Source organism: Thermothielavioides terrestris, chromosome 3 (assembly GCF_000226115.1).
Source record: "Thermothielavioides terrestris NRRL 8126 chromosome 3, complete sequence".
NCBI classification, from domain to species: domain Eukaryota; kingdom Fungi; phylum Ascomycota; class Sordariomycetes; order Sordariales; family Chaetomiaceae; genus Thermothielavioides; species Thermothielavioides terrestris.
The window spans coordinates 662,273-685,724 of NC_016459.1; the positions used below are offsets into that span (position 1 = coordinate 662,273).

A 23,452-nucleotide genomic window follows, 5' to 3' on the forward strand; every position below is an offset into this window, starting at 1 on the left:
TAGGTATATAATACTTTATACCTATAGCTAATAAATATATTTCTCTCCTCTATAGTATATCCTTTGTAGACCTATTAAGTAGATTCGTTATAACTTACATTCGCTAATTATATCTCCTTCTTTCGTAGTTTATCTACTATAGATATATTAAGTAGGTTAGCTATATCTCTAAGAGCCTCTATAAAGGTCTACTCTTCTTTAGTAGACAAATATAGAAAAAGCTTATAAATAAGCTTAATATAACGGTTAACACGTTTAATAGGGCTTATAAGTTCGCTATATATAGCGTAGTATCTATCCTCTCTTAGGTAATGTAAGCTATAATAGGTAGGTATAGCAAGGTCGTTATTCAACAGATATATAGCCTTCTCTCTAGCCCTATAACGACCGTTATAGATAAAGGGCGTAAACTCATCTCTTAGAATAGAGTATACAATAGGAGCTACTATTATATAAGGAATAGGCTATAAAAGTATATATAGGTCGTTGAACTATTAGGAGCTAATAGAAGATAATACGTCCGTTATAGGGCGTAAACGTTTAGAGGAGATAACCACTTTGAGCTCCAACTTACACTTCGTAGGCGTAGTATAATGTTTATACGGCTTAGGTATTAGCTAAGAGGGGGGTAGAGAGGGAGGGAGAGGGGTCAGATCCTTTATAATATAGTATTTACAAAGTATCTCCAACTCTATTATATATATATTAGCTACAAAGTATATTATAGAGATATTAGGAGGACTATATTTACTACTTCCTTTAAAAAAGCTATACCTAGTGCTACCTAAGTTGTAGTAGCAGCTAGTATAGTAGCTATTACCTATATTGTTCTATAATACAACGTAGTTTATATATAGGCCTAGACCTTTTTTATAATACTTATACTTACTATCGTTAGGATCATTGCTTATAATTTATATTAATAGAGATTTAAGGTTAATTGTATAGTCGAAGTTAATATTATAGTACTTATTTAAGTTATAAAGATCTATCTATAAATAGACATTATAGACTACCTATAAATATATTAGCATTAGTATCCTATTATTATTATAGATCGCTATATACTTTAAACTTTAGTAGATTCTATATATACTTTATAGGCTTAGGAAAGTTTTATATAGCCTTAAGAATAGTCTCTTTCAAGAGGATATCGGCTATAACCTTTATATTACTATCTTTGTTCTCCTCTCTTTATACTTCTATAGCTATATCTTTAGCTTCGTTATCTTCCCCTTATACGTCTATCGCCATAGTAGTTAGCGCAAATGTAAGTAGCTCGTAGGGGGTATCGCTATATTAGATGTCTTCGTCTACTTCGATAGACAGTAGAGGCGAGTCTACTTCGTCGTCGAAAAGCGTAGAAGGTATCTAACAGTCGTTAAAATCGCTATTTATATATAGCGATTAAGCTAATATATATACTATTACGTTCGATAGCCGGTCGGTCGATAGTAACGTAGTTGTTAAGCAGTTCGTTGTATAAGATCTAGGTTTTTAGTTTCTAAGTATAGCGATTCTACTTCTATACGTAGGCGGCTTCTATATATACGTTAGACTCGCTCCAATCGCCTAGGAAAAAGCCTAGAAAAGAGGTAACGGATCAGTAAATGCTTATAAATGCGCTGCTAAGCCGAGCTGCAACGGATATACGCGGTTCTATAGGATGAATGTCGTATACGCTGGAAAAGGTATGTGCGCAGGTGTAGAAAAAGTGGGTGGTTGTGGAAACAGTGGGTGGTTGTGGCACTGCCAAGAAAAAGGATTGAAATGGCTGCGCGTAGCCCGCGAAGCGGGCTGCCAACCCCTAGTTCACCTGGTTCGTACGCTTGCGCTATGTCGATCGATGGCAGGCTCTGGCAGGTTCGGCGAAGGGCAAGTCTTAGCTTGGGGACCGGTAGAGGTAAAAGAGCGTTCAACAGTTCATAATCTCTCGAAACGGGTCTCGTTCATACTAGCACCATCGATTTCGCATTTGAACTTCAAATGCAGCCAGTATCAAGCACAGCCACGTCACGGCCGGCAAGTCAGTTAGCGGCTGCAGTCGGTTCAAGACTATAAAAGTGACGAATCCTGAGACCTGGAATGGGGTACCCAACGTTCCACTCCAGTCACATCTCTTAAATGGATTCGTAGATGACTCATTCAAGCATGCCTTTCGAGTCTGCTCTCGTCAAAGAGAATATCCAACAGGTCGAAGACCAAGACCAGATCGAAGGCTGCTAGATCTTAGACCGCACCATACTGAATTGACCTTCGTTATATCCTTCAGGGTACTTTTCAGTCAGACGACGGATTTCCTCTATCGCCCTACCGCTCAGCTAGTCAGCATCACACAACGTGGCTGATGTCAATGCGGGCTGTTACGCTTACATCTGAAGGTACGATTCGTCATTCGGGAACAGAGTGGCTGCGTGGAAGTTGAATCGCCTAGACATTGCACAAGTCAGAGACGTTGAGTCCTGCACAATGTTGGGCGTTGGGGTTTCACACAGTGCATATAGGGCATTGCGGTCGTCGTAGTCCTCCACGGGGTCCGTTCGGGGCATGACAGAGTGATATGCTTCGAAATACTTCGCGTCGAAGTGATTTCGCTGTGGCCGCCAGTTGCCGAGCTCATCTGGAAGGCAGCGTTGTTAGACGTTACTCAATGAAGAACAAGCAAAGAAACCTTAGGGTCATGGGAGTGCACTGAAGCGCTTACATTCATTGTGCGCCCAGAAGCTCGCAGGGTCGTAAACAATGCCGTCCTCGGTGTTTTCGTCAACGATGCCAGTGTTTCCGCACCATAAGTCACCATGGACCAGTGACGGCCGGATACTCCGTCCGTTGCTTTCCATCGGGCGCAGGAGTCGTGGGATGACCTTCTCGAACAGGGCCGGGAGCAGCTCGTCCAACTCAGCGCTCGGTCCAGCCCGCTCTTCGCGGATCTTCAGCACATGACGGAGACCTTTGCTGAAAAAGTCCTCCCAGGTGTCTGACCAGGTGTTGTCCTGAGGTAGGTCCCCGTTGTACGTTGTGCAATGGAAGCCAAACTTCCCCTCGGGCGACAAGTGACATGAATGCAGCTCGGCAAGCTTCTTACAGAACGACGTGGGATTCGGGACCCCCTCGAAGAAGTCGTAGTACTTGCACAGATAAAAGTGAGCATCTGGCTCGTTGGTCAAAGTACCCCAGGCAATGGGGTCGGGACAAAAGTTGGGCACGATGGAATGGATGGCGGCAGTGGACTCGAACTCTCCCTTCAGCGCCTCGCGTCCGTGATGACCGTAGGAGACCTAGACCACAAGTCAATCTTGACTCGGGGCAGGCAGAAAAGTGACTGCGACGTGGGTGGATCTCGGACCTTCATGAAATAACTCTCTGTCTTGCCATCCTTGTGGCGCACATCGAGGCGCCACGCCTGAGCCCAGGCCGACTTGTATCCCTTTTCCACGCGAAGGACCTCTTCAACGTCCGGAAGCACTGGATCGTCGGCCTGAAGTCGGTATGGGGCCCACAAGGAGGGTTGAAGGCGGCTAATCATCGCAACTCACCCGCAAGCACGCTGGGGTCGACTTGTCGGCGCAGCGCAGCGTCTACACTCGGCAGGTCACGCAGAGGGTCGACCATTATGGCCCGCTCGCAATGTGCAAATCGACTCAGCCGTCTGGTCCTGTGCTATAAAGACGTAAAAATTCCGGACGGATGGTCAAGGCTGTTCTCATGTTTTAAATGGACCGCAGTGCGGGGTTGTTGTGTAACTACTAGGTAGTGAGATATCCACGATGCATCCATCCTTGCTGCATGCATTAGAATTCACCAAGTCGCCGATGTGTTCTAGACCCAATCGCATGAGGGAATTTGCCGCCTTTGTCGCTCGACAGCATACAGGGTGGAGAACGGACCCACGAGGGACTGACTGTGACCTCTTCGCGGATGGCGACGCTTGCGTTCCGATTAAACATTGTCTCTCCTTACCTCAATGTGAGCGCTGCATCCCGCCAACTTCGCCATGGACCTCCCTTCATCCTTTACCCTCAACAATGGCATGTCGGTGCCTGCCGTGGGAATTGGCACCTTTCAAGGAGAAGCCGGCAACTCCAAGGTCAAAGAGGCAGTGAAACTGGCGTTGAAATTGGGCTACAGGCACATAGACGGCGCCAATGCTTACGGGAACGAGAAGGAAATTGGCGAAGCGATCAAAGAGAGCGGGATTCCCAGGGAGGAGATATTCGTCACATCCAAGCTGTGAGTTAAATTCCAGTGAAAACTACTGGCTAGTTGACCTGAGCAGAGGAAACAAGCTGACAGAGGACTGCAGCGCTCAAACTTGGCACGACCCAAATGACGTAGAAAGGGCACTCAATACCTCTCTGAACGATCTGCAGCTGGCTTACGGTAGCGTTCAGGCCCCATCCTAGCCCATAGATTCCTCTGGAGCGGCAATCTGACTTTCAATCACAATCTGATTAGTTGATTTGTATCTGATGCACTGTATGGTCCCCTGGCCTCTTACGCACCAACATCGGTTGATCAACAAAGCATTAACTAAGAAGCATAGTCCCTCATGCCTACAAAGCCGGCCCGAACAATACGACAATTCGTCATCCAAGTGGCAACGGAAGGGTATGGCTTTTACAGTTTTCTGCCGTGTGGGTGACTATTGTTGCCTCACTGCCCCGTTGTCGCTCGCTTGGCCCTCTACCTGCGTCTCGCGCTGAAAAGGTTCTCATTGGCATCGTAGCCTGTAATTGACTACGATCTCTCAAGGCGATACCCCGAAACTTGGCAAGCCATGGAAAGGCTGCTCGAGTCGGGAAAAGCGCGCGCGATAGGTAAACATGCCAAACACCATCCTATGTAGGAAAGTGGACATCGCTGACTCGTGATTAGGCCTTTCCAACTTCAATATTCTCAAGACGAAGCAGATTCTGGACGTAGCGCGGATTATTCCGGCCGTGAACCAGGTGGAAATCCATCCGTAAGTGCGCCGCCCGCTCCGGATGGACCAAGGCACTGAGTCTGCGAGTCATAGATACTTTCCCCAGCGGGAGCTCCTGGAATTCTCGTCGAGGCATGGGATCATTCTGATGGCTCACCAGCCGCTCGGCGGGCGGCCGGTCCCGGTGGTTCGAGCCCACAGCGACGAACCGTTCCCAACCGAAGACCCCACGGTGCGTTGGCAGGATGAAATAACAAAAGGGGAATCGCATTCTGACTTATTATGGGACCCAGATTCTCCGCGTTGCCATCGAATGCGGGATGACACCGGCACAAGTGAGCCTCTCTTGCCGTGAAGCAGCTTGTCCAGTCAGCTAATAGACTCTTCGTGACCGTCTAGGTTTGCCTCTCCTGGGCTGTCCAGCGTGGCATTCCGGTGATCCCGAAATCCGTTCAAGAAGAACACATGAAGCAGAACCTGCAGCTGAAGAGGTTGCCGGACGATGCTTTCCGTGCGGTCGACGATATCACGTTGAAGCGCCGACCCATCCGATTTCTGGATCCCAGCCGTCACTTGGGGTTTGATATTTTCGACGAGGACAATGACCAGCCCGTGAGCGACAGCGCGCCCTGGGATTAAGACGAGCGAACTGTGCCTTTCTCTGTGCCAGGTTGTCTGTAGAATGTCCAAGCTACCTGAGTCGAGCATCAGTTCAAGCGAACAAGCAAGGGGGTAGCCAATTTTCTGCGAATTGAGACGGGGAACCAACTGAGTCTCCTGCATATGCATCAGGCCATTTTTGGTATGTTTGTTATCTGGGCCCTTCATGCAACCATTTCGGCCGCACGATGACTGGCCCCTGGCCACACGTTGTCTGCGGCGGGCGGGCCGAGCCCTCGGGCCTCGATGACCAATCGTTACGACAGCCGCTCAAGGAGGAAGCTCGAAGCGCCAGCACAATCCGCGTAAGCAATTGATAGCCAAAGCCTCGACGTTGCATCCCTCGCCCTGATCGGCTTTCCCCGTCCGCTGTTCTTCGCTCAGAATCTTCAGAGCATGAATTCCTCGCCGCCACTGCGAGCCAGATGGACCAGGTGAGTGCGCTCAAAGGATCAGCAGCCGGGTTGGTCCGCGCCCACGCTCCAAGCGCTCTTTGCCAAGGAAGCCAGCCAGAGAGGGGGCGGAGGGAGGGGGGGATGAGGATCAACCATGCTTCAACGTGAGGTTAGTTCAACCTCGAGACTAACTTCTCGTTGCTTCGAAACAGTCGCAGAAGAGATCCTTTGCTGGGTTCCTGTCTCGCTCTGGCACCGAGAAGTCCGTCCAGCGGGGCTTCGTCCGCACCGATACTGCGTCGTCCTTCCTCTCCGTCGCGGCTTCTTCCCTCGACCTCTCCGACGACGAGAAGGGCCCGCTTGGCTTAACCACGCTGTACGAGCCACCACCACCTGCAACTCCGGTTGCGGATATAGTCTTCATACACGGCTTGGGCGGAGGCAGCCGTAAAACATGGTCGTACTCGCCGGACCCTCCCCATTACTGGCCGCAAAGTTGGCTTCCGCAGGACGAGGACTTCGCTGACGTCCGAATCCACACCTATGGCTACAAGGCCGACTGGGGCGGTCGCCGCCAGTCCGTCCTGGACACCCACGACTTTGCGCAATCGCTCCTGGGTGCTCTCCGAAACCACCCGGCAGTTCGACGAAGTCGCACTCGCATCATCCTCGTCGGGCACAGCATGGGCGGTTCTGTCGCCAAGAAGGCCTACATCCTTGCGCGGCAGGACCCGACAGCAGCAGACCTGGGCGCACGAGTGCATTCCATGTTCTTCTTGGCGACTCCCCACCGCGGCTCCGACATGGCCACGGTTCTCGAGAACATGCTGGCGGTCGCTTGGGGGCACAAGCGCTTCGTATCAGATTTGGCACCCAACTCGGCGGCACTGACAGCCATCAACGATGCGTTCCGCCATTTTGCGCCCGAGTTGCGTCTGTGGTCGTTCTACGAAACCTTGCCGACGCGGGGCGTGAATCGAATCGTGGTCGAGCGTCACTTGGCAACGCTGGGGTACCACAACGAGGAAGTTGCGTCTATGGACGCCGACCATCGCCATGTGTGCAAATTCGACACCCCGGCGGACCCGAACTACAAGGTGCTACGGAATGCTCTGGTCAGCGCCCTTGACATGATTAGGTCGACCTCAAGGGCGGACCCGGAGCGGTCCCACGGGGCCGGTGGCGAACGAGACCATCCTGGCCTGCATCAGGCACCCTCCGTGTCAGCGGCCGAAGCCACCGCGATCGTGCGCTCTTTCCTCGGAGTGCGGGAGCCGCTTGAGGGCGACCTGGCAACCCTCCAGGTGTTGAAGCAGCCGGGGTCCTGCGAATGGTTTACCAAGAAGAGCTGCTTTACGGCGTGGCGGGATGGCACGGCACCGGGAATCCTCTGGCTTGTCGGGCGACCGGCTGCTGGGAAATCAGTCCTGGCTTGCCATGTCATCGAGCAGTTGACCCCTCCGCATGCCCTTTGCAGTTACTTCATCTGCAAACATGCAAAGGCTGGAGAATCCACGCTGAGCGAGTGCTTCCGCTCGCTCGCGTTCCAGATGGCGATCCAGGACACCGCGGTGATGGGGGCTCTTCTGCAGCTCGCGCGGGACGACCTGAGTTGGGACAAGAGTGACGAGTCGAGTGTTTGGCGGCGCCTGTTCACGAACTGCATCTTCAAGCTACCATCTCTTGGGAAGCACTTCTGGGTGATAGACGGCCTGGACGCGTGCAGCAGTTTTGGTGCGCTTTTCACGAAGAGGCTACTTGCCAGTCTTCCACAACACCTACGATTGTTCGGCACAAGCCGCAACCTCGAGGAGATTGAGCGCGGTCTTGCCTCACTGGGCGCCAGCCGTGCCAGTGTGCAGGTTTTGTCCGATACCGATACAATCGAGGATATGCGACTCTTCTTGTCCACAAGGCTAAGTGAACTCGGCCGCCCAGAAACAGCAGAGGATCGCGAGCGCATGTGCGAGAAGATACTGAGAAAGGCCACCGGTTCCTTTCTTTGGGCTCGGCTGGTGCTGCAGGAATTCGAGGACGCTTGGACAGAAGAAGCCATGGATGCCATTCTGCGCGAAATTCCAGCCGATTTGTCCGCTCTGTACGCCCGGGTGGTGCAATCCATCCAGGCGGACCGGCGGAAACTGCCCCTGGCGAAGTCCATTTTGACTTGGGTTGTTCTTGCCAGTCGCCCATTGACGGTCGACGAGTTACGGTGCGCGGTCAAGCTCGATACCAATCAGACCCTTCAAAACGCGGCCAAGGCGATTCCGGACCTCTGTAGCCAGCTGGTCTTCATCGATCAGCACGACAACGTGCACATGATACACGAAACCGCGCGAGAGTTCCTGCTTACCGAAACGGGTGAGCTGCCGCCCTCAATGCAGAAGAAGCGCGACCACACCCGGGTCGCATCTTTGCTGCTCAAGTACTTGTCAAGCGGCGTGCTAAAACCGTTGCAAGGCAAAGCCCACCACGGCAGCGGCCGCCCTCGTGGCTTCGCCAAGCCTGCCGTAACCGCGGCACCAGCCGATACATCTTTGCTCGAATACGCATGCGCCTTCTTCTCTGAGCACCTCTACCGGGCCACATCGTCGGACGATCCCTTGATGGACGAGCTATCCGACTTCCTCGGCACCAACAACGTCCTCTCCTGGATTGAGCATATTGCCGCCGGCGGCGACCTTACACCGTTAAGTCGCACAGCCATGAACCTCCGCGAATACCTTGGCCGGCGCATGAAGTACGTGCCGCCAACCGACAGATCCGTTCAGCTTGTTGACGGCTGGGCCACGGATCTCATCCGGGTTGCCGCCAAGTTCCGTGCCCAGCTCTTGGACTGCCCGTCGTCAATCCACTCTCTGATCCCTTCCCTGTGTCCAGCTGAGTCGACAATCTCGCGGACATCGAGCAAGGATGCGCGGCAGTCGTCATTTGCCTCCACCCTGACTGTCAAAGGTCTCCCGCCAGGTTCTTGGGACGACTGCCTCATCCGGATGGATTTCCACAAAGGCCAGACGACAGCTGTGCGCCATGGTGTACGCTACTTCGCTATTGGGCTGTCCACCGGCCAGATTTCTCTCTACGACCCCACTTCCATTCAGGTCCTACATGAGTTGAAGCACCAAGAGCGCGTCAGAATTTTGGAATTCAGCCCAGATGACCTGCTCCTTGCTTCGTGTGGCACCAAGCACATTACTGTCTGGGACCCAAAGGCCGGGACTATGGTATCCTCATTTGAGCTGCACTCACCGCCGTTAGCGGTTACCTTCGTTGGGGTCGACGAGCTCCTCGGGGCGTTCCGATCGTGCGAGCTGATCAAATGGTATGTAAAACACCCGGGTTCGTCTCCTAATGCCGCTATCCAGTTGCAGCCGCACTGACGACGGTACTGTTCCCCTCCATAGGAACTTGCAGACGGAGGAACAAGAGTGCATTTCATGGAAACAAGTCGGTTCTCAGGGAGGAAGCGGGACGTACGACGCTCCGGAAGGTATCGTCCCGGCTTCTCCACCCTCCGTTGCTGCCTTCCTCACGATCGACGGCGAAGTTCTGCTTGCTGTTGGCTACCGTGCCCACCCGATTCTCGTGTGGAACGCTCTCGACTTACAACTGCTGGGGTTTTGTGAGCCCGACATCGCCAACAACGGAATCGACACCATGGTGTTCAACCCAAATCCGGAGGTCCCGGCCCTGCTGGTCGCTTTGCAGGGCGGCAGCCTGTGCATTTTCAACTATGTGACTATGGAAATGCTGTGCCGACGGCCGGATGTCTACGCCAACAGCGTTGCCTGTTCACCCGACGGCCGCACGGTTATCATTGGCAGCAGCCAGGGCCTCATCGAGGTCTTCGAGCTTGAGCAGGACCATAACGGTGCCGCCACCACCCTGAATCTCATTTATCGCAGCAACCACCCTCTAGATGGACGGATTGTGGGTGTCGCGTTCAGTGCTGATGGCCTCCGCTTTGTCGATGTGCGCGGGCAGCAGGGGCGTGTGTGGGCACCGGCCGCCTTGGTCAGAAAGATCGGCAACGAGTTGGAGAGCTCGATCGGAACGTCCGAAGCGGACGCGGCGTTGCTCCTGCCCTCGTAGCCGACGCGAGGCATGCTCGACGGTCTCGCGGACCCCGTAATCACGACGCATCTTATTCCCTCCGCGGACGGCAAGTTCATCGTCGCCGGTAAGAGCAACGGCGATGTGGTCCTTTTCTCTACCGCGGATGCCGCGCAGGCAGGCATCTTGTACCGGCATGCCCGCGACGCATCGATCGTCAGTATCAGCTTTGTCGAGGCTCGGAATCTCCTGATCTCCGCCGACATAGCTGGCCGCGTCTTGGCAGTGCAACTGCATGCACCGCTGTCCGAGGCTGCGGCAAGTTCAGACACGGAGAGAGTTTCCGTCCTGCTTGACCAAAGGTTTGGTGGAGCGATTGCGAGTTTGCTCACGAATGCGGCTGGAAATCGTGTCCTTGTGAGCGGCCCCTTTTTCGACCAGTTATGGGAGCTTCCATCAGGACGAATATTCCTTCCTAAGGGCGCCGCTGGCGCCGAGCTTGCGGTCACAGGCACATCGGTGCCGCCGCGTCCGGTATCCCCTGCGCCCAATGCAGCGGCTGCGGTGACCGGGGATGGCACCACGGCATCGACAGCCGAGACACGATCCGCTTTCCAGCACCCCAGCAACCCCGATTGGTTCGTGCGCGTTACGTCCGATATTGCTCGAGTGTATTCCTGGGCCGACTTCACCGAGCTCACAGCACAGGAAGGCATTCGCTTGGCGAGAGAACTGGTCGTGGGCTCCGAACACAACCCGCCATCCCCAACTCCCCCTAACGCCTCTTCAGCAACTGCCAATGCGTCCTATCATCTGGGACCGGGATTCGTTGTCGAACTTTTCCGGCCAACTGCATCTTCTTCCGCACGGCTCTACTTGTGGCCCGCAGCCGAGTTTGATCCCTCCCGCCCGGAATCCGTCGCTCGACCGGCGAGCGAGCCCAACCTAGCTGCCGTTGGTCCAGCCGTGCTGTCAATACTTCGCATTGTCGGTCCATCAACCCTCCTATTTTTGGATATCAGGCTGTGGGTGTGCAGCGTAGAGCTACACTCCGTGACCAACACGACATCGGCTGGCACTCTGTTCCGGCCGGTTGGCTTTGGAAGGATGCCGACTTCGACCTCTACGCCCGCGGCAGCAACTGCCCCTCGGCCTGACCCGCGGCTGGTGGCCCCTGTGGCGAGAGAGCCGGCATTCCACGCCCGCCGGCATTTCTTCGCGTTGAGCGAGTGGCGCACGGCGAGCGGAGAATTGCGGTGCAGTGTGGCATTCGCTTCGCCATCGCCAAGTCGGGGTGGTAATACAGCAGGGCGGGATATTGTTGCATTTGCCAATGGGCATCGGCTTGTCGTCATCCATGGCGGGTTGGAGTTTGCGGAAGACGTTGTTGCTTCGGTGTCCATGTCAGGCGTCGGCGGCGGTTTGGGCAATGGGAACACTTCACAGCATGTTTGGAGTGTTGTATCCGGGAGTATGCATCGGCGTTCATCCAACTGGTAAGGGAGTTGGCGTTAAAGAGGGCGTTTCCAGCGAGTTGGGAAAGGGAACAAGACCCTAGATATTATCCAGCTTTCGCAAATGGGAAACAGGGGACGGCATCGGAACCTAATTTCGGGGCCGAGGCGGCGCTTGGCTGAACCACCAGCAACGGACCTTCTCGAGGCGATTCGGAGCTGCGCGAAGTGCGCAGGCGCTTCTCGCCTCCCCCGTGAGCGGCTGTCGCTTGGTCATGAAGCCTCAAGGGCTCGGCCCGCCCCGCCACCGTCGACAGCGGCCAGGGGCCTTTGGCCGAACGGGTTGCCTGTGGGACCAGAGCTCGCCAAAAGGGGCCTGATGCATACACAGTATATTCATAGGGTCAATCGATTCCACGCCTCGGCTTGCAGCTTACTTGTTACCCGCCATTCATTTGAACTTACCCGGCTTCACTCAGGTAGGGAGTTTGGACTCCGAATAATGGTTATGCATTCCCAAGTGTAAGGAGCGTCGAAGTGTCAACTCACGACCGCCTACGGTGTATACCTGCCGATGTCACCTCCCCACGACCCCGTGAACCCATTCTTCGTGACTACCTCCGTCCCATTGGCCAGCCGCAGCGTGGCGTATGTGTCCTTGCTGCACAGCCCAAAGGCCTGCAGGCCCGACGGGGTCTCCTGCACAAAGTGCATGACCCTCTGGCACACATCGGCGCACTCCTGGTACCCCGGCCCGCTGAAGAACGCCCACGAGGCCGAGGCGTACGTGTGGATGTTCCTCCCGCCATTGATGTAATTCGCCAGCCCCATCCTGCACCGCCTATCCTTCGCGCCGCACCACCCAAACCCGGGGTCCCCCCACCCGCTCTCATCCACCGTCCACGGCGCCGGCACCACCACCGGGTTGTTGTCCCCCTGGTCGTAGTTGGTCTCGCTCTGCAGCAGGCTGACCATCACGTTCTCCGCCTTCCGCAGGTTCAACTGATACAGCCACCAGTGCTCCGACCCGACCCCGTGCAGCCAGGTGCCCCGCGTGGCCTCCACCAGCACCCCCCGGCCGGCCGCGAAGTTGCTCCCGCCGTCGAAGTCCTCCGCCACGTGGTCCGCCACCCAGTTCCACACGTTCTCCACGTACACGGACGACGTCCGGGCCAGGTGCAGGCCCAGGAACGCGGCCCGGCACGGGGCGCGCGCGTCGCGGCACGCGCCCGTCAGCGCGCCCGCCCCGCGCGTCCCGCCCACCGTCACCAGGCTGTTCCAGATGGCCACGTCGCCGGGCGTGGCGCCGGCCAGGTTGAACTGCAGGATGATGGCGCCGGGCAGCGCCTCGCTGACGGTGAAGCGCATGTCCTGGATGTGCGCCGTGCCGACCTCCCCGGCGCGGCCGACCTGCACCACCGGCCGCGGGTGCGCCGCGTCCGCGAAGAACGACCCCGCCCCCGTGATCGTCGCCCACGCTTCGCCCACCAGCCGGCTGCCCGCCGGCACGGTCAGCGTCGAGTCCACCCGGTACTTGCCGAAGGGGAAGTAGGCGATCTTGCCCTGCGCCGCGGCCAGCTGGAGGATGGCGTTGAGCGCGGCGGACTCGTCGACGCTGTGGTCGCCTAGGACGCGGTGGCCGCCGTTTTGGGCCGGGTCTTTGACGTTGAGGAAGTCGGATGCCGGGCTGCTGGCGTAGTTTGGGGCCGGGATGGCGGGGTAGCGGCCGGACGGCGCGAGGGCGGAGGGGCGGGTGAGGCTGGTGGATTTGATGGGCGCGTAAACGGGGTTGTGGTCGATAGTGTTCCCGTAGGAGAACTGGGCGACGTGGGATTGCGGCCCGATGACGAAGTCGCCCGGCCCGTGGGCAATGTCGCTCTTGGTGTCCTTGTCGAGGTTCTCGATGAGGTAGGACGCGGAGGCGGTCGTCTTGAAGGTGATGCCCGAGTTGATCGACTTGGCATCGATGAGAGCTATCCAGGGAGACCCTTTCGTGCTGAGGACGCCGGTACCGACGGTATCGAAGGTGGAGTTGACGATGCTGATGGTGTGGCCGCCGTCGATCAGTATGCCGACATTGTTTTGGTAGAAGTAGATGCTCTTGTACAGAACCTGCTGGTGCCCGTTATTCCAGATGCCGTTCTGCACTCATTAGCCTTGCACCGGTACCAATCGGATGGAGAAGGCGTTCCTTACCTGGCCTCCCTCGATGCGCACATCGGCCACCGTGAGCGTCGAGCCTCGTCCCAGCCGCATTCCAGAATGCCCAACCCCGTACTCGGCATGCGGCATGTAGATCCTGACATTCTGAAGCTGGGCTGCCTGTGCGACCCCCCACCACAGCGCGACAAATGGCTGCCCGCCAGGGACATTGGTGGTGTCCAGCACAATGTTCTTGAGGCCGACGGCAAACGAAAGCTCGCCCTTCTCACCCGTTGTTGGGTCCTGTCCGGAGAACAGCTTCCCGCTGCCGGAAAAGCCAACTGACGCTTTAATGACCGGGGGCTGTGCCTGGTGGTCAGCAGTTGCATCACAATGCAGTTTAGATGCAGGACATCTTACGTTCGTAGCATCCCCCATGATGATTGTGTCTGTGTTCATGTAGATGGTCTTGTTGACGACGTACTCGCCCGGCGGGATGTAGACAACCTCCAGCATGGTCAGCATGCAGTCTTGTAAATGCTCCCCATCAAGTGGTGTCTTTACCCTCGGCTGAGAAGCCAGCCATTGGGCGCGGCGGTTGGCCCCGTTGCTTGCCTCGTTGATGGCAGCCTCGATGCCGGGGCCATCACCGGGTGTGACAGCGCGGAAAATCTCGTAGCTTTGGTCTCCATCGAGGTCAGGAGCGTAGCCGCGGACAACGGCGCTCGTGTGGTCGATGTTGGCGTACCAGAAGCTGGTCTTGTCCCGCTTGGATCGGGTCGGATCATCCGCCGCAATGGAGGGCGGTTTAGGCGCGGTCGACACGATGACAGTGCCGAGGTAGGCGCCGCATAGTACGGCAGCGACGAATGCAAACCGGACCATCATGATTGTCTCTCGTGGAACAGTGGTGTGCGCAATCGTCAACTCGAATTAGCACGCTTGGGCCAGCTTATGCCGCCGTCATGTTGCTTGGAAGTGGAATGCGCAGCTAAAATACTGCTCAAAAATCTATCATCAAGGTGCGAGTTGCGGTACGCACTCTGTCTGTGGAACTCTGGCCCTCTTTGGTCGCCTTCACTACACTGCCAGCTGGCTTGGTCTCCAGCAAGTAATACTTCGTATTCTTAGACTCGGCGATGTGTGTTCCACGGTGGATGAATCCGAGGCCACGGGCCTGGTTATTGACCTGCAGGGCCGCAAAGAGGCCGCGGCATTCAGGACTGTTTGTTTGTCCTCAGTGTAGCACACAGTCGTGGAGGTGCACGAGCCGCCCAATGGTAGCCATGTCCCCGCGAGTTTGCCCGCGCAAAGCTCCACTCTAGGGCCCTAGGCATCGAGATGAGCCCCTCGTGGGCATAACGTGAGCCTCGATTTAAATTAGAGACATACATTTCGGACTATGTCACTTGGACGCCCCGGACTATGCATGTGACCCGCCTATATATAACCCTAACCCAGATGCTCAATTACGCCCAGCGATCAAACTTCCAGTCACCCAGTAAGCTCTCCTTACTACTTACAGGCTTACCGTTGCAGAGTTGCGTAGCCGACCACAGCATACCCAGCCTTTCGTCTCTAATGCCCGGGCACTACGGTCGATAGCGCCCATTGTACCAGGGTCATAGCCGTCGATACGCTGGAACGCGTCTCAATGGGAGAGCATCGACCTAAGCGAGTTGGACCGCGAGGACGTCATTCCCAACAGCCAACCGGTGACCCAGGGACTTACGCAGGCACCTGCATAGCCAGGCACACAGGCGGGCACGCAGTTGGGCACGCTGTTGGGAACAGGAGGGCACACAGACGGGCACACAGTCGGCCAGAGGCAGGGCGGGCAGAGGCAGGGCGGGCAGAGGCAGGGCGGGCGGTAATGCGGCTTAGTCAGCAGCCACTTGCTTAGTCAAAAAAAACAAAATTGAGCACTCTCGATTTTATTGCATTTTTGAGCGATTCAGCCAGCGCCAGAGAGATCCAGAGAGCCAGATTGTGGTGGGCGGATTGAACAGAGCGTGGTATACAGATGAGTATAGCGGCCAGATTGGGAAAAAAGTAGGGGGCGGGTCACGTGCATAGTCCGGGGCGTCCAAGTGACATAGTCCGAAATGCATGTCTCTTAAATTATCGGGCGTGCTATGAATGGGCACCTACCAGGTGCTAGCTGCACCGAGCGCCACCCATGGGATGAATAAGCTTGATTGTTCGGCAGAGCAGGTGCGCAGTTCGCTGCGAGGAAACTCGGCTCTCTCTTGAGAGGTGCACGGGCCACTTACCCCATTCGGGCGGCCTTGCGCATGAGGCATGTTTGTGATTGGCTGCGCTTGTTACGCTCGATTGCATTTGGCATTTTGGCTCCTCCGAGTTGAAAGCGCTTTGAATCATGCGGAGAGGAGAACACTTGCTGACCACTTGTTCCAATACGTTAGCTCACTCCAAGCATCGTTGACCATGCGCCTGGTTTTTCTCTCTTTTCTTGCTCCCTTCTCTTTTCTTCCTTGTTTTCCATAATTTTTTTCTTTTATTTTCATATGGCTACCCGAGTCTTCTGGCAACGCTCGCTGGTTGATGATTGTTGCAAGAAGACTGCCGGACATCGGACGAAGCAGCTTCCGAATACGGGCCCAATGTTCTGCCACGTTTTTACACCAGTCCTTCAACAAAGGTATGTACTTCGTGCACGTCAGGTCGCTCCCTAGGATCAATGAAAATCGCCGGCTGGTAGATAAAATCTACTCCTTGGCCCGCAACGAGCTCCGTGACCCGGCGAACCTCCCCATCTGTCCACTGTAGGGTACTCCCACGCCAGTCTTCATAGCGGCAGATGACTCGCTCCATCATGGGAAACTGCTATCTGAAGTCACTTGCAAACTCCGCCATAAACTTGAACATCTTTCCAGAAGAACGGGGCGTCATCGTATCGTAGGGGAACTGGAGTTCGGTTCATCCAATGTCACTGCAGGGTCCCCCACAATCTCCAGCACTCTCAAGTTCCATGGCCATTTGATTATTCCAGTTATTTTCCACCCTGTTCTCTCCGCCCCTCCTGGGACTGAGTGCCGAAATGGCAAACGATGGAACCACGAGTCCCTCGAGCCTGAGCAATTTGCTTAACCCCGCCAATCACTGGCATGGACCAAACAGCTCTACACAATCCCATTTCCCAGCCTGAACTCGAGACCGGGGAACCGAAGAAAAGGGAGACCCTGGAGTGGTTCCTATCCTGGTGAGCCATATGAAAACAACGAGATGTCGCGCAAGTCAGGGCAGGCCACAAGCCCGTCGAGTGGGCGCACTGATGGCTCAGTGAAATGTTGCAGAGCTTAATTCACCAGGGATCTTTGGAGCATCCCGATGGATTGTCGCCGGAGGATCGACTGCCGTGAGCGGTCACCCGCCCTCACCCAACCGAAATATCAATCCACACAGCGCCTGCATGAAACAGAAAAGGGCGAAGTAAACCCTTTGGAGGAAATTTTGACGCTTCGTCGTCCTTAAAGGCACGTGTTTCCAGTGGCTTGAACATGGAAACTAGCCTGGCATGCGGATTGTTGTGGCGAGCCGCGAGTCTCTCCAAAACTTCGCCGGGTAAAACCTGGATGCTGTCGAGCTCCGAGGCCTGGACAAACGCGTGGTCACACAGGCATTCTGAGGAGAGCAACCGGACCCATCATTGTCGCTCTGGCAGTGGACGGGGCTGCTCAGAAGGTTTAGAGGTCCTCGTGCTGGGGAAACCTGAATGGTGTGGTAGAGCATCGTGAGAGCCGCGGATTCGACCTGTCGGTTGACTAGACACAGCTGTAGAAGAGCATTATGCGGCCTTTTGGGACGGTGGCAGAATCCTGCGTCAGAGGTAAGGTAGGTAAAGATGAGAGCTAGAGTTTCACTGGGGCATGAAGCGAAACTGTCGCTGGGACCTTGGGCGTGGTGGCTCAGCTGCTTTGCCGTTTACATGGCCGGAGCTGCGGAGGAAGGCAGTCGGCAAGTTAAGGAGTAAGGTAAGCGTTATTCTTCCGTTGTGCTCCGCGTCTAACCTGGACCCTTGGGCTTAGGAACAGAGCAACTGCTCAACCAAAATGAGCCTCAACTCATCAATGAGTGACGGCAACGGATTGACCAAGACTATCGAAAACTGTTCGACTTCGTTGTCTATAGACCTGGATGGAATCTGGCAGGCCTGACAACGGCTTTGCGCCTTACTAGACCAATTCTTGCAAAGATAAGGTATCCTTTTTGGGCTAAATTGAATACTACTCTAAAACCAGGATTTGGGCATACAGGCTGCCTACCAGAACAAGCGGGGCAAAGGGCCATACAGGTCGTGACGTCTGCATGCACAATAATCTCCAAGTGTGGTGGGTTGGGCAAGTAACTCAATGCAGACCGTAACCTACAACAAGAATGCTTTAACGACGATCAACTCTTCGCTGTTATGTTAGGTCCGTGGCCCCGCGGCTATGATGCATTTTGGGTCATGCCATTTGGATGCGATGTGATTTACACAAGCGATTGAGGAAACAAAAGGGAAAAAAACAACAACAGCAAAACAAACATGATGAATCTACCGGCTCAATGCTACCAAGGTCTCCAAATGCTGCAAGATGCAATAACGTTTCCAGCGCCACTGATCCTCTATAATGACCACCTAACTGGCGCGAAAGTATGCTTCGCATGCGCTAGGTGAAGTGGCGTTCTCTTCCGCCCTCACACCCTGTCCTCTGTCAACCCACGCCTCCACTCGATCGTCGAGCAAGCCCCCAACAGAGTCCGGGATGAATAAAGCGACATCTATGTCGCTTTAGAAATCCCACAAGGTCCCGAAGCTGTGGAGACCAGCTGAACAGCGCCGTTGTCAGCATCAAGACGAGGCCGAGGGCGAAAGGAAAATATGCCCGCGACGTACCTTCGAGGCAGCCCTGCATCATCTCGTCGTTGCCCTGCCTGTTGGAGGTGATGAAGATCACCTCGGCGCCGAAACTGTACCAGACCTCCTTGAGCAGCTTGACGGTGTCCGGGCGGCCGCCGCGCTTCTTGGAGTCCCACAGGATCATGCGCTCCGGCGGGATGTTGTTGTAGATGAGGGCCGAGATGGTCGGCCCGAATGTCTTTTCCTGGTCGGAGCCTATCCAGATCAGGAACCTAGCAGAACGAGGGTCAGACGGGGCGGCCCTGAAAAAAACAAATCGTTCGATGGTCTTGAAACCGGCCGGCTCCGAACCTACCAGTTTGGGCTCTGGATGCAGGTGGACAGCGCCGCCCCGATACCGGTTCCCGTGCAGATTCGAATGCCCCGCTTGAACATGGCCGAGGCGTGGCCGACGCCCGCTGTTCCGGCCCGTGTCGTGGTCAGCTCCGCCCTGCGGGTGTTCCGTTTTGGGTAAGACGGAGTGAAGCGTGAAAATGGCACGCACCGAATTTGAGCTCGCGGGTCCACACCGTCTTGGGCGGGTTGGCAACCAGCTCCCTGGTAAAGTCCCCCTGCACGCCACAGATGAGATAGTGGCACCCGGAATGTCGGCCCTCGCTGACAATCCCAAATGCGTGGTACTCCATCAGGGAGGTGCGGCTGATGCGCCCGAGCAGCCCCTGCTGCATCCCCCGCTGAAACTTGAGGATGGCGACTTTGGGCGACGGCTAAAGTTACATGTCAGCGGGGCTTCGTTGGGCCGGAAGGGCTTTCTTTGCTTGTGGGGGTCGCGGGTGATCTTACGATTTCGACTTCAACGGGGACCTCCCTTAGTGTCAACCAGGGGATGAGGATGCTGTAGGATGTCAGTTGGGCTAACCACGTCCTCCCACGGATACGACGCTGCGGGATGCGACGTACAATATCGTCATAAACACGGCAAACCATAGCTCCTGCGCGTTGAGCAGGGAGTAGGTCTCGGGCCGCCATTCCCCGGACTTGAAGTCGTAAGAGTTACCCAGGATCACGAAAACCCAAGTAGACTGGCACCACCGTCAGTGCCTGGTTTTAACCCACCAAAAGAATACATGTACGTACCGCGAGGCCCAACCAGCCGATGAATCGGTGGTGTCTCTCGAACGTGTTGTGGTAGTTGCTAGCGAAAAACCGTCAGCCACAACCCGTGCTTCCCATCGGCGAGCGTGAGACCAACTTTCGCACCCATGGGAACGCGCTCAGCACTGATATTATGACCGCGACGTTGGTAATGATGCCCGTAGCGATGATAGCCGGGTGCTGGGTCGAGCGGTAGATGATGATGTCGACGACTTTGTACACCAGCCAACTGTTGGAGATGGTCAGTTTTGCCCTTCCGAGGGTCATACCGAAGACAGCAATTCGTTTACTTGCCTGGCGCCAGAGAGCGCGCAACCCGAGTGGATACCCCCGACGTGCTGGAGAATGGAGGTCACGGCCAGCTTCAGCCATAGCGGAGCCCACTAAACAAAGGAAAGGTTCGGTTAGCCTTCGGTAAGTGAACGAACAAAGCCAGCGGAGAGGGGAGAACAGACACTTCGCAGCCCATAAATGGCAATGGTGTACAAGAACCGCATGAACAGCTCATTCCGGAAAAGCACCGCGCAGAGGAGGTTGCCGAGCACGAGCGCGCCGAGGTGGTTTTCTGCGTAGGGGAAGTGGCCGAGCGCGGCGAGTATGATGCCCGTGAGGTTGAGAAGGGTCACGAAGGTGAAGAACTTGCGATACGTGTTGAACCAGAGTCGGAAGAGTACCCATTTGCTGACCTTCCGTTTTGTCGGCTTCTTAGCCGCTGGTTGGGCCGGACGTGGCGAGGCTGCAGTGGCATCGCTGGTCGGGCTTATTAAGGCGAGCTCCTTCTTCTCGTCGACGTGAGCGGAGGCCGGCGACGAGAGCACCGGCAGGCCGGGCGTGCTGTCGTAGATGCCTTTCTCGGCGTCATCCAAGGCTGACGAGGTGATTGTTGCCCCCGCTGGGAGGGCGTTTTCGTGGTGGGACGCCGACGGTTTTGCAGACATGGCGGCTGTGATGGTTGCTGAGATCATACACAGCGAGGCGGAACTCTGTGTGTGCGACGAGGCTTGAGCTGGGCAATCAGGCGTGCAAGCTCGCCGGAATCATGAGTCTTAATTGAAAGCGAGAGACTTGACAAGAATCTTCAGAAACGACCGGAATGTCGGGAGCAACAACCTAGTAGAATGAAGGCTCGTCTTTGGTCTCGATGCTGATGCTGACGGCGGTGGACTAGAGGACAGGATCGCACGGTGCTCAAGGGTGTGCCCTTCACTCCGGGATCCCTACGGCGTTCCCTGGCCCAGAGCCGCAGCGGCGGATCCGACGACCGATCGCGAGCTGTGGCCAAGAAAGAGCAGGCAGAGTCATAGGGCCAGATCTGGGTGCGGATGCTACCTAAGTAGTCATAACGGAACAGAACGGCCTCGAGACGGCGACCCATTGTTTAAACAATCACGCAGAGTCCCCGTAGCGTGCGGGTCCCCAGCACCCAGGTGGCCTCAGGTAGACAACACATGGCGCCGCCTGATGTACCGACTTCTGCCAAGGATGGAATAACATGTGTCTCCCGACGGCATCCCCCGGCTTACTCCGAACTGGGTCAAGACGGTCGCTCAGCCGTTTGGGATCGCGCCCAAGACGGATCTGCCGGGGGACGTTTGTGGGGCGTCTGGGGGCGGGAGAACCATCTAAAGTAGGCAATTGCCGTCTCTGACAGGCTGGGGAGGCTGCCCTACACTACTTGGCCGCCTCCCCAATTAGGACATCAGGATGCAATTTCTGGCGAAATTGTCACTTGTTCATGCCGCACTGTCGGCCGATCTGTTAACTGATGTCACATGTTCAGGCCGCTGCTGGCCGGCGTCTCCTTGGCGAGTTGAGGCAAATACCGCATCGAAGCCCCGATTACCCAAATTAACCCCGGATTCTGGCGGACTCTACACATCCGCGCGGCAACACGTGGAAGAGCACCCGGCGCCCAGATTTTTTAGCCGTCTCATCCTCTGAGTGGCGCAAGGAGGACAAAAACCAGACCCCCACACTGCTCTGCTCGTCCGGACGAGAGGAGAGGTCGCCAGTAATTAGAAGGTGGCGTGAAGGCGAAACCACCGCCCAAGATCCGCCGAGTTGACACAACTGTTTCCGGATGAGCGTGAACTTCATCGCCGAGAGACAGAAAGAGGCGGTGCATCGGGCTACGAACACCCGGTGAAGCCCACCGCGTCAGAGAACCCACGAGGTATATTCAGGGCAGCTCAAGTCCGCTGCGAGCCGCACACCGGTGGCCAACCTTGAGAGCCAGAGCCCATGGCGGCGCAAGTCGAAGCATATGGGACTGGTCCACGAGTTCCCCGCTGAATGACATGAACCGGCCGGTCGCCAACCCAGAACACCGTCTCGCCGGGAGATCCCGCCAAAACTCCATGGCCACGGTGCTTCTGCGCCGTACCGCCGGCGGGCCAGCTGGATCAGCCTTGCGGCGATCGAACCACGGTAGTTTGCTTGTCCGCCAGTTCCCGCCTCCCCAAACCAGACTTCCTCCCCTGAACCGTAAACTCGAGCGATATCCCTCTCCACCTATTGGCCGGCCGCACCACGCCGAGAGAAGTCCGTCGTGCGGAATGACGAAATATGAGCTAGGAGGATGCAGATGCCTCGTACGGATGATCGGCGCTGCGCCGGAGAATTATCTTGGGCCGGCAATCTGGAGGGTGCATTGGGCGAGGGCACAAGAGTCTCGACACAGCTCTGAGCCAGGTTCTGCTCACCCCCCACTAATACCCAACCACCGGCGGGGGGGGATGCAAGGCAGCATCGCAGTCCTGTTTTAATAGCAATGACTGGGTCGAGGTAGCATATCCCACGGGCCGAACAATGCGACGGTAGGAGCGGTCGAGGGATGTCAATGTCGAGTAGCCCCCTCCAACTCTCAGATATCCCGAAGTCTGAGGTTCGCGACGAGAACAACATCAGCCCAGAATGGGTGCACTCTGGGCAGATCGTGTCAGGCCGCGGAGAATGGTGGTGTCAAGCTGTCAAATTTGCTGTTCCGCAGCAATGATTGTCGGGCCGCTGATGCCGGCGCCCATTCTCGCTTACTACCTTACGCCGCCCGATGTACCCCCGACTTACCCACACGCCGCGTCCGCGAGCAAGCTAGCGAGTTCCTTCGGAAGCACTGCCGATCCCCAGACCTGTCAACAGCACCTTATTTAGCGAGACTGTGTCGCTGGTTTCCGGAGCGTCCAGAGCACTGACATCGCCCTCCGTTGTGTTTGTCATTTGGGTGTCAGTGTAGATACCTCGAAAATCAACACTCGTCAGTTTCTAAGGACATTAGAGAATAAGCAGTACTGTATACTGCAGAAGTCACCATCCCCGAGCCGAACCAGGTCAATAGGTAGGTTGTTTTGTCCATTCGTGTACTCCGGTGAAATCTCCACTGCCGGATCAAAACCGGCTGCTGCCGCTATCATCACATATGCTCAAACAAGGTTTAAGATGTAAAGTGCCGCCAAGGGTCCTAGACGTGTGCGGCTCAAATCAGGATCCGCAGTGGCATGTCGCTCTTGTTCGCAATGGCATTGGATCTGGGTTAGCATCGCATTCCACACCGCCCAGTGGTTAAGCCGATCGGCTGAGCGGAGAGAGTGGTTGTTGTGTATATGGGACAACCCAAAGCCAACAATCGGTCGTTCCCAATCGTCATTTGGGTTTCTGCACGGTGATCGATTTAGAGCGCCGTACCCCAAGGAAGAGATGGATGAGCATGTTCGCAGTTTGGAGATCGGGTAGGTTGGCGGAAGTGCGTCACACAAGGGCAGACCAAGTGCTGAGCGTTTTGGTTTCCCTCGCATCGCGCTTCTCACTT

The 23,452-nt window shown here is 55.7% G+C and overlaps 5 protein-coding genes across 5 annotated transcripts; 2 read left to right on the plus strand and 3 right to left on the minus strand.

The window, feature by feature from the left end:
- Window positions 1-1,924: 1,924 nt before the first annotated feature.
- On the minus strand, window positions 1,925-3,660 carry THITE_2116464 (uncharacterized protein). Its single transcript, XM_003653865.1, has 6 exons — window positions 3,537-3,660; window positions 3,347-3,465; window positions 2,705-3,278; window positions 2,494-2,620; window positions 2,374-2,430; window positions 1,925-2,310 (listed from the first exon to the last, which is right to left on the minus strand). The coding sequence occupies exons 1-6, from the start codon at window positions 3,610-3,612 to the stop codon at window positions 2,223-2,225; spliced, it is 1,041 nt and encodes a 346-aa protein (XP_003653913.1). The 5' UTR covers window positions 3,613-3,660; the 3' UTR covers window positions 1,925-2,222.
- Window positions 3,661-3,994: 334 nt separating this feature from the next.
- THITE_118048 (uncharacterized protein) lies at window positions 3,995-4,403 on the plus strand (the record flags this gene model as incomplete). The annotated part of the gene is made up of 2 exons (XM_003653866.1): window positions 3,995-4,230; window positions 4,277-4,403. 2 exons carry the CDS (start codon window positions 3,995-3,997, stop codon window positions 4,401-4,403), a joined length of 363 nt encoding a protein of 120 aa, XP_003653914.1.
- Window positions 4,404-4,777: 374 nt separating this feature from the next.
- On the plus strand, window positions 4,778-11,668 carry THITE_2150738 (uncharacterized protein; the record flags this gene model as incomplete). The annotated part of the gene is made up of 10 exons (XM_003653867.1): window positions 4,778-4,817; window positions 4,876-4,963; window positions 5,018-5,156; window positions 5,218-5,259; window positions 5,324-5,536; window positions 5,636-5,726; window positions 5,969-6,018; window positions 6,192-9,301; window positions 9,384-9,993; window positions 10,072-11,668. 10 exons carry the CDS (start codon window positions 4,778-4,780, stop codon window positions 11,530-11,532), a joined length of 5,844 nt encoding a protein of 1,947 aa, XP_003653915.1. The 3' UTR covers window positions 11,533-11,668.
- A 373-nt stretch (window positions 11,669-12,041) lies between these two features.
- On the minus strand, window positions 12,042-14,516 carry THITE_125571 (glycoside hydrolase family 55 protein; the record flags this gene model as incomplete). Its single annotated transcript, XM_003653868.1, has 4 exons — window positions 12,042-13,628; window positions 13,683-14,135; window positions 14,193-14,396; window positions 14,460-14,516. 4 exons carry the CDS (start codon window positions 14,514-14,516, stop codon window positions 12,042-12,044), a joined length of 2,301 nt encoding a protein of 766 aa, XP_003653916.1.
- Window positions 14,517-18,423: 3,907 nt separating this feature from the next.
- THITE_2129455 (uncharacterized protein) lies at window positions 18,424-20,585 on the minus strand (the record flags this gene model as incomplete). Its single annotated transcript, XM_003653869.1, has 10 exons — window positions 18,424-18,461; window positions 18,529-18,764; window positions 18,848-18,950; window positions 19,037-19,259; window positions 19,336-19,387; window positions 19,453-19,574; window positions 19,630-19,687; window positions 19,745-19,876; window positions 19,924-20,030; window positions 20,103-20,585. The coding sequence occupies 10 exons, from the start codon at window positions 20,583-20,585 to the stop codon at window positions 18,424-18,426; spliced, it is 1,554 nt and encodes a 517-aa protein (XP_003653917.1).
- Window positions 20,586-23,452: the final 2,867 nt, after the last annotated feature.